Below are 9975 nucleotides of genomic sequence, written 5' to 3' on the forward strand. Positions count from 1 at the left end.
TCGTGTGAGCTGGCTTGCCCATACTGGCCGGGATGTCCTCCACCATTATCCCCGTGGTGACTTTGGAAGGCTTGATTCCGGAACTCCTGCACCCATGAGTGAGTAGACGACTTGTCATGTGTACTATGCTTTGGGCAAGGTCCCTTGAGTGCTTCCTCATAATTCTGTGGTTTGTTCCCATTGTAAGCTCCTCCAGAGCGATTATTTTGGCGTTGGTTCTTGAACCCAGTATTGGTATTAGCCACAAATTCTGACGCGCCCTCAAGCTACTTTTTTTTGTTATTTTGACTTCCATGGTTTCCACTTTGCTGATTACCCTTGTCACCTTCGCCTTTCTTGTTCTTGCCAGCTTTCTCCTCATCTCAGCCGGGATCCTTCGTGTCGTCCGACTCAGCATACCTTGTCATAACATCCACGAAATCGCCCATATCTTGAGTCTTCCGCTTTAGGCAACCCAACTTCAGGACTAGCGGCTCGAAGTTACAATTTTTCACCAAGATCACGACGGCTTGGGAGGCCGTAATGTTGTCCGACGAGCGGATGATTTTTGCAACCCGGTGAGTCCAATGATGGGCTGACTAGCCCGTGCGCTAGACACAGTGTTGAACATCCACAATTTCCATCGGGCGTTTGCATGTTCCTTGAAAATTCTTGATGAACCACTCCTTCACCTCAGCCCAAGTGTTAAAGGAGTTGGGTGGAAGATTTTTCCGCCAGGTTCGAGCTGGCCCTTCCAACATCATCGTAAAATACTTTGCGCATACTGCATCGCTAACATCGAGCATATCCATGGCTAGTTCATAACTTTCAATCCATGCTACCGGCTTAAGATCTATTGTATGGCTTGGTACCTTGCGAGTCCCCTTGAAGTTCGTAGGCATAGGCTCACTGCAAAGAGCCGGAGATAAACAAGGGATGCTAATCGTTCTAGTGTTGATTCTCGTCCCATGTACCACTGACTGGGGTTCCACTACATGCGGTTGAGCCGCCCGTCTTGCCGCTGCTTCTGCCTTTGCCTACCGGTCGGCTCTCACCGCATCAATGAGGTCTTGAGAGTTTTGTAATCTCGGCCGGGTTGGGGAAACCCGGGGCTGGTGTCGACGCCCTCTACTGGAGACGGCCAGACACTCTTTGTGGTGGCTGGCATACGGTGTAGAATGCATCCGATCTCGACTGTATGACTACTGCACCTCTTGGACCACTGCTGTCTTCAACATCTCAATGGCGTTCCTGATTTCGATCTCAATCGGGGAGTTGTCGTGAATAGGGAGTGCCTCAAAATTACATGTCGCTGCCAACATATTGTCGATGGGATTGGGGAAGGGACCCTGCCGCGTACGAAAATGTTGTGGTGACGGCTGAGCCGCCTCTTTCTGTTCGCACGGTGGATTGTGCGCAACGCCTGGTGTGTGTGGACTAGCAAACAAGCGAGTCGGCGTCATGTTTGGCAGCAACCGGGACTGTTGCCTCCTATGGTGGACCACCTCAGAAGCGTCTTGCAGAAGCCCTAGCCGCCAAGCATCATGCCTCAAGCGCTCCGACTCATCACGGATAAGAGCATGCAACTCTACCATCCCGACGTTTTCTGTGTCGATCTCTTGTTCGACCTTGACCATCTCTACGTGAAGCTTTACTAGTTTCGTGTTGCACTCCTCCTAGTTCTCCGTAGTGAGAGGACCCTCCAAGAGCTTGGTCATCTCAGCCATTAAGTCGTTCATGGCCTGAACTTGCGATTTTCCTCATCCACTGGCACCGTCAGCGGGTTCTGCCCCCGACAGACCTGGAGTCGCCGCAGTTCCGGTCATGTAGATGGTGACCTATCGGGGCGGCTCACAAGATTCCTTGACGACCTCTATGTCCTGGAAGCCCCCAAGTCCCCAATCATAGAGAGGACAGACTGATTCGGTGTCTCCCATCGACGATTCACCATCGATGCTGATGAGGGTGTTCTCGCCACCTGCCGACTCATCCGGGAGGCCGATTACTTGAGTGAAGCCGACAAAGACGAGACGCCGGCTGGGTTGGGCATACCGAGCCGACTCGACGATGTCCGAGAAGCTGTCCGGCTCGGGTACTAGCGCACCGATTTTGCCGATGAAGGCGTGGATCTTGCGGAAGGGGACCCGGTATCCAGACTTGATTGAGCCGGCCTCGAGGCCCTAGCCTGATTTGTCGACGCTGAGCTTGCCTCGGAGGCTCTTGGTCATCAGAACAACCACGTAGCTGCCGAACCCTAGAAGAGCTCCCTTCGAGAAATCAACTCCATCTTGCGATAGCCCCTGGTGGGCGCCAAGTGTCGTGGTTATGTCACAACAGATGTCCTCATGAAGGACTTAGAGGTGAGGCCATCGTCGCTATGTGGTGACTCGAAGGGGTTAATCAGAAACGAGAGACAGATTTATCCAAGTTCGCCCCCTCCAATGGAGGTAAAAGCCTACGTCTTGCTTTTGTGTCTATATTAATGATGATCTCGGTTACAAGGATCCGAAATAGCCGATGGAGATCTTGAGAGATCTTGCCTATCCTTTTGATCCTAGGGGCTCTCCTTTATATACAGGTTGAGGCCCCAGGTTTACAAGAGTCCGAGTCATATTATGTCTCATGCATGACCTATTATAATTCTACTGTATCTTGTTTATCAAGTTAGGAAAGTTTCTCACGTCTTCCTCCTCGTGGGCCTTGAGTTGCCATCTTCAGGCACCGGGCTGCCCGACGGCTCACTTGTTAAGTCTTCTTGTTGTCCTGTCTATCATCTCTATGGCCCATTGAGCATATGTTTCTTAAGCCGCCTACAGCCTAACCCGGCCCAAACAACGGGTTATATAGCGGGGTCATATCCCCGACAATGACCGAGTCCGCGAATAGCCCACGGTCCAACATCTCACACAATAGACAATTTCTGACAGGAAAATCAAGGCTCGCCTCGTTCCCCAACCCAATTAGCCATTTTCGTTGGAACAATTTCACAATAGCTTGCGTGGCGAGGCGAGGCGGACGACGGAGAAGGGAGAGCGCGAATGTACACCTCCTTTTTCCAAACTTCCAATGACATGTGATAGAGAATCTTTTATAAAGGAGGTCTCACTCTTATTAGTGTAATAGTATGATACTAAAATTTGCACCACTTGTCATGCACTCACGTGGATCATAAAGATTAGCCAAAGATTATTGTCTTATATGAACCTAAACCCATCAATAATTCAACATGTCAAATCCAAATTTAATTTGTTATCTCCCCTAATAATAAAGCGCGGAGCGCTTCTACCGTCCGTCGCGGTTTTTTTCGAAAAAGTCCCTCCGTTTTCTAGCATTCAACCCGCAGTCCCTGGTTAAGTGGAAAAACGTTTTAGATTTGCAAGAAAGCCCCTCGCCCCGGATCGGATCCGCCCCCACCGCCGCCAGGGCCGCCCCGCGCCAGCCACCCCCGCGCCTCCTCCGCCCCCGTGCCCCTCCTCCTAGCACCCGGCCGGCCCTCGACCGGGGCTTCCGCCGCCTGCTGGCGCAGCGCGCCACCGCCACCTCCGGCTACGACCCATCCCTCCTCCGCGGGGTCTCCTACAAGGTGGAGGACAGCGACGCCGACAGCCCCGTCCGCGTCGTTCAGCCCGTCCCCGCCGACGAGCAGCAGCGTCTCCACTCTCCAGCGGCGGTGGCGCGAGTGAGATCTGGTACCTCCAGTAGCATCAGGAAAACAGTTATCGGTCACCCAAATATTGTTCCTGTGTTATCAAACTCATTCGATGCCAATCCAGGATTCTTTGGATCTAATGGTGCTATACCAGGAGGTTTACCTGCAAATGGGGGCCCCGGAAGCTCATAATAATGGGACTACAGCTGTGGAAAGGAGATTCCGCTTTTTTTATTCTAGGAGGCGATTTTGCAGGAGAAGGAATGGTTTTGTCAATTTTTCAGAACATGATTCACATCTTAAAATCAGAGCAAGTTCTGTAGTGGTTCTTGCCTCAGCCACTGGCGGGGAGGCTGATACTTGTGCTCTAGTGAAATATGTCATATTGGTAGTAAGCCTTCCACTTAAATCTGTTTACAAGTTAATTTCGGAAGCCTGCAGTGCTTGGCTTCCGAGTACTTTCGTTCACCCTCAGCATGGTTCATTGATTACCTTATGGCCTGCCGTATGTCTGGACATACTTCTTGTTGATGATACTTTAGGTTTGAAACTCTTGCTTCTCGAAACTTGCTTAAGATCGACAGTATCTCTTTTCTGTTCACTTGTCGGAAGCTTCAATAAGGATTCTGGGATGAATGCTTTTAAGGAATCAAAAGCCCCATGCACCTAGGTCAGATTCCAGATATCTGGTTTGCATGGTAGGAGCCAAGTAGCATTTGTGTTGTTCAACCTCTTTGAAATTGGCAAGACACAATTGAAGGACCTGCAAGCAAAGGTCAGATATCACTCTTTAAAAAGGGAGCTGTCTAAAGTTGGCTGCACATACGCTGATATCAAACAACTCAGTAGTGGAAATGACCAGAATGTACGGACTTCAGTGAATCTCTTTTGAAAGGTACATAACTCACCTTATCTTGCAGATTTAATTGACTTTAACATCATTTTTTTATTGACTATGGGTATTGCATGCCAGGATTTTATAATAGAAACATAAAAGAATAACTATTGTCCAAGGTTTGCACGTTAGAGAGAATATGCTGATTAATAGCTAATGTTAGTAGTAGCTGCACACCCAGTTAGACTGTACGTGGGGGTTAGTTAGTTGCTGTACCAGTCAGTCAGTCATTGTGGAGTTACAAGCCAGAATATCTACGGCAGAAACCTAGGCCCAACATCTTATTTTGTCAGTTGGAGTTAGTACATGATATGTCAAAATGTCAAAATGGCGGCGGCGGCGGCTGCTCCAATATCCATTAACGGCGTCTCCGACAGCAGCAGCGACGTCTCCATCAGTTCAGGGGCTCAACGCCTCCAAGGCTCCAACTCCAGCAAGTCGGAGGCTCCGGCACGGGCAAGTCTCCATCCCATCTCCAGCAGTATAAATTTCAGATATATGTGTTAGAGGAAACTTTGAGCGCTATGTACACCTGAATGTTTGTCAGATTTTCTCTCCTGAATGAATGTTTGCATCACCTGTTCAAACTTTGTTCTTGAGGGCAGGAGGTTGCAACACCTTTAGGTTTTGCAGATTCCTCTCATCAATTCAGTTTTCTATGATAGGAGCATCACTTAAGTTAATTGGCTTGTGGAATCACCGAATGAATATAGAAAATGGCACATGCAGATGGACACTTTGTAGCTATCTTTAAAACTTACAGTGCTGATTGTTGAGGACTGATCTGATCTGAAGGCATGTTCAGTTCAAAACATTAATAGAGAAGTAGCAACCCGGTAGCCAGCTTTGAACAGTTATCTTTGATCATGTTTTGTTTCTGAATTGGTTTGTTATAAAAGGCCAATGTTCGCTTATTCTGCCTCTCGATGTATGTTTTCATTTTTCTTTCTTCTTTTAGCTTGCGCCCCTGTGCAGTTTGATTTATGTTGGGTTTGCCAGGTTTGTGGCATCCCTTAAACCCAGAATCACCATATGTTACTTTTGTATGTGGTCCTATGGACTGTTGTATTAATAAGGTTCATCTCATGTGCTTAGAGCAGCTGCTTTAGCTCTAAGCTGTCGTGCTCTTTGGTCTAACCTTGTAATATTCCTACTCAATTGTCATGACATGCATCTAGCGCAGTTAAGAAAGATTAAATCAATATATGTATTTCTTATACATGTAGGCATGCTCTCTCTGCCTGCAGGGATGATGTCATGCCACGCTGATGGATGTTTTGATGGACACAATCATTTTTTACTATACATTGCCATGGTCGTCTTTCTTACTATAGATTGGAAACCAACCACGATCCGACGACCCATGGTGTGTAGATGATACACCGGCAAGGCGTTCCAAGGGATGAGGAGGAACTCATGATTTTAAGGGACGAGGAGCAGCTTGCGATTTCTGGTCTGCCCGATCTGCTGACGTATGTGGCGGACTAGGAGTCTTTGTGTTTTCTCTGAAACAAAACACGAGCGTTCCCAGTTGCAACGAACATATTCTTTTGCTACCGAATATAAAAAAAAATGTATAATGGCACATGAAGCATGTTGTGTTTTTTTTTTATCCGATGCAACGCACGAGCATTTGTACTAGTATATATAAAAAAAATCCAAATTTGAACGACACAATATTGCATTGGCAGCCAATGGGCGGGCATGTGCAGATCAAGGAGATGATATGGGTCCTCCGCCCTCGATCCTGCCCCCCACGCACGCACCGAAGTCCTTTGAGATCCACGCTGCACATACGTAATTTCCTCGCGCCCCTCTCTCATGTGCCCCCGCCCGGATAAGCGGGGCTGCGGTCAAACCCCAGTCCCCTTCCCTCTCCCGCGCACATGTACACGACGACGACCTTACCTTGACGCCCCTCTTTGGCACACAGAATGCAGTTCCTAACTTGAGTTGCACTCCTAGCATGAAGTACCACGCATGCAAAGATATCTGTGCCTGCCCGCCTGCGCGAGCGCCATCGGCAACCGTGCCCGCGGCCAGATCTGCTTCAGAAGGACGCGATCGGGCCTATATATGGCGCCGTGCCATGCCCGCCGTCTCGTCGCGCAAACCATGGCCATGGGCAAGGGGGGCCTGGCGCAGTCTTCGCTGCGTGCCAGGTTCCGCCATGGCCGCGCGCTGGCGGCCATCGTCGTGCTCGTGGCAGCGGCGGTGCCGGGCGTGGTTGATGGGTCGTCGTCGTGCGACCTGTTCCAGGGGAGATGGGTCGCGGACGCGTCGTACCCTCTGTACGACGCGGCGAGCTGCCCCTTCGTGCCTGACGTCTTCGATTGCCGCCGCAACGGCCGCCCGGACGCCGCCTACCTCAAGTTCCGGTGGAGCCCCGCCGCCTGCCGCCTCCCGAGGTATCACCGTCGTCATGCCTACCCGATGAATACAGAATACTCGGTGTACAATGTAGTACGTGTAACATTCATCGCGCATTAACAGGGTATTTTGATCGGTGCAGGTTCGACGGGCTGGGCTTCCTGGAGACGTGGCGCGGGAAGACGGTGATGTTCGTGGGGGACTCGCTGAGCATGAACCAGTGGGTCTCCCTCGCCTGCATGCTCCACGCGGCCGTGCCGGATCCCGCCCGCGTCTCCTTCAGCACCGGCGACCCCGTCTCCTCCGTCCACTTCGAGGACTATGACCTGTCGGTGGTGCTCTACTTCAGCAAGTTCCTGGTGGACGTGGTGCAGGAGGACGTCGGCCGCGTCCTCAAGCTGGACTCGATGCAGGGCGCCGACTCCTGGCGCGGCGCCCACCTGCTCGTCTTCAACACGTGGCACTGGTGGACCTACAAGGGCGCCAGCCAAGTGTACGTACAACGTACACTACTCTGTCCAACGCTGTACATATATACACGCGTACGCATACCGCGAAATAATGAAATACACAGATACAAAGCATGTCACAGACTCTGTTCTCGACTGCTCTACGCGCAGGTGGGACTACATGCAGGAGGGGAACACAACGTACAATGACATGGACCGGCTCGCCGCATTCTCCAAGGGCCTCTCGACATGGGCAAGGTGGGTGGACGCCAACGTCGACGCGTCGCTCACCAGGGTCATCTACCAGGGCGTGTCCCCAAGCCACTACACGTGAGTTCATCACCCTCGATTGCAATGCTCGTTTACACACACACACACACACAATGATCATGTTCTACATATGCAACGTGTAGGTCCAAGGAGCAGGAGAGCGATGGGGCGGCGCCGGTGTCAGGGGGCTGTTTCCAGCAGACACGGCCGCGGCAGGTGGCCACGGACGGGGACGAGAGGGTGTTATCGGAGCAGGTCGTCGTGCGTGGCCTGATCGCGTCCATGTCGACGCCGGTGTCGCTGCTGGACATCACGTCGCTCTCACAGCTCAGGATCGACGCGCACCCGTCGGTGTACGGCGGGCCTGGCCGGGACGGCATGGACTGCACGCACTGGTGCATCGCCGGGCTGCCGGACGCGTGGAACCACATCCTGTACGCGATGCTGCTGCAGCGCACATGAAACAACAGTCGCGTGTGCGGTACTCCCCTAGATCGTCGATTGACAGAAGCAATGTGTAAGGCTAATTAAGGCCTAAAACTAGAATATTGTCTGGTAAGGAAAGTCCAGGGCGCAACCTGCCTGGTTTTTTGAAATTTAGATACCAAGTTCGCACTAGTCGACAATTTTATGAAGAACTTAACTACACAGGGATCGTCGATTGACAGAAGCAATGTGTAAGCCTAATTAAGGCCTAAAACTAGAATATTGTCTGGTAAGGAAAGTCCAGGGTGCAACCTGCCTGGTTTTTTGAAATTTAGATACCAAGTTCGCACTAGTCGACAATTTTATGAAGAACTTAACTACACAGCGGCGCCGCATGTGAGCCTTCTCATGCAGCGGTCAATTTATCTCCCTACAATGCATGTATGCAAAGACGTCATCAAGAATCTTTCTATTAAAATTTAAAAACTTTTATCTCTAAAACCGTTAATTCAATTGATAATCCGTTTTCATCGTTGGCTTTGTCGCGACGAGATCTTCAAAACTAGACCCCACGTCGACATGTTTCGAGAACTTTTTTTCTCCATTCATAATTGCCACATTTTTAGACTTACTTGTTGTATTATTAGCCACTTACTTGTCCGCAAAAAATAACTTAATTGTCATTTTTTTTCTCGATGTGAACTATGTGCCGCATGTATCCATATTGCAGCACACATCAGCGTGAGCTAGAAGAATATACAGATGAGGTCAAAAAATATGCATTACATGCAAAGCGTCACACAGAAAATCGATAAAAAAAATGTCACACACAAAACATGTGTTGGCAGACCTTATTCACTAGCTAAATGCATCTGGTTAGTACTAGTACTACTAGTAATAGTTTCAAATTGCATAGTTGCCAATTTTACAAAAACTTAGTTGTCAAGATGCTAGTTTAACTATGCCGAGTTGTCATACTTTACAAACGATGACAAAAAAGATTTTTTTTTTTTTGGACACCGATTTTAAATAAGTTGAGTTGTCATATTTTTGCGCATAATCGCCTAACAAAGTTGTTTGTGCTTGCCATTTTAATTATGTCGAGATGTCATATTTATACCTAATTTCCAAAAATTTGACGATTAAGTTATTTTTTATCAGACAAGTAAGTCCTTACTAATATGACAAGTAAGTGCAAAAAATATGGTAAGTGTGAGCAAAAAAAAAGTTGTCAAAACATATCAACATGAGATCTAGTTTGGAAGATTTCATCGAAACAAAGTCAACGGCGAATACGGATCATCGATTGAATTAACGGTTAAAGAGATAAAAGTTTTAAAATTTCAATCATTTAAAACGAATTTGATGACATCATTGCATGCATGCATGGGAAAGAAGGCATACAAGCCGCCACATCGGATGTCGAGGTGTAGCGCTTCTATATAGAATTTCCCTTTTATGAATGGGTGTTGAAAAACAATTTTAGGAATGATATATGCACTTACCTCTTTTTTTCTTCAATCTAGTCATCTTCAATCATAACAGTACAATGATCTCGCTCATGGGCATCGCGTGGCTCATTGCAGAGAACCATTGTGGTGCTCACGTTGTTTGGAGAATGATGTCGCAATGCACGTCGTCCTCTAAGCTCGTTGGCATGCCTTGCCATGCTGCCCGCGGCCTGCGTCAACACTATGCATGGTCGTACATCAGCTTTATGCAAGGGTTTGATGAAATTTTCGCCCCCTCCAAGGCGCTTCGCCGTGGGTCCTAGGCGTCTGTTGTATCTGCTATCGCGGACTCGACAACCTAGTTTGAAGTGGTGTTGAAGTCTGCTTTGGCTGATCAGATTGTGATGTTGCAAGCCTGCCTCGTGTGGGTTGTGAGCTTTTTGGAGCGGGTGAAGGCTGCTTTGAGTAGACTCTCCCGTGTGTCGG

General features: G+C 49.0%; 1 protein-coding gene across 1 annotated transcript; it reads left to right on the plus strand.

The window, feature by feature from the left end:
• Nucleotides 1–6591: 6591 nt before the first annotated feature.
• Nucleotides 6592–8331, plus strand: LOC123410887 (protein trichome birefringence-like 38). Its single transcript, XM_045103814.1, has 4 exons — nt 6592–6931; nt 7036–7386; nt 7514–7672; nt 7756–8331. The coding sequence occupies exons 1-4, from the start codon at nt 6600–6602 to the stop codon at nt 8072–8074; spliced, it is 1161 nt and encodes a 386-aa protein (XP_044959749.1). The 5' UTR covers nt 6592–6599; the 3' UTR covers nt 8075–8331.
• Nucleotides 8332–9975: the final 1644 nt, after the last annotated feature.

Source organism: Hordeum vulgare, chromosome 7H, assembly GCF_904849725.1.
Source record: "Hordeum vulgare subsp. vulgare chromosome 7H, MorexV3_pseudomolecules_assembly, whole genome shotgun sequence".
NCBI classification, from domain to species: Eukaryota; Viridiplantae; Streptophyta; class Magnoliopsida; order Poales; family Poaceae; genus Hordeum; species Hordeum vulgare.

What these genes read in the sequence shown, in the direction of transcription:
- LOC123410887 (XM_045103814.1), top strand. Translation starts at nt 6,600, where the DNA reads ATGGCGCCGTGCCATGCCCGCCGTCTCGTCGCGCAAACCATGGCCATG. An exon ending in TACAAGGGCGCCAGCCAAGT is followed by an intron (nt 7,387 to 7,513) that starts GTACGTACAACG and finishes CTCTACGCGCAG; the next exon opens with GTGGGACTACATGCAGGAGG. An exon ending in GTGTCCCCAAGCCACTACAC is followed by an intron (nt 7,673 to 7,755) that starts GTGAGTTCATCA and finishes TGCAACGTGTAG; the next exon opens with GTCCAAGGAGCAGGAGAGCG.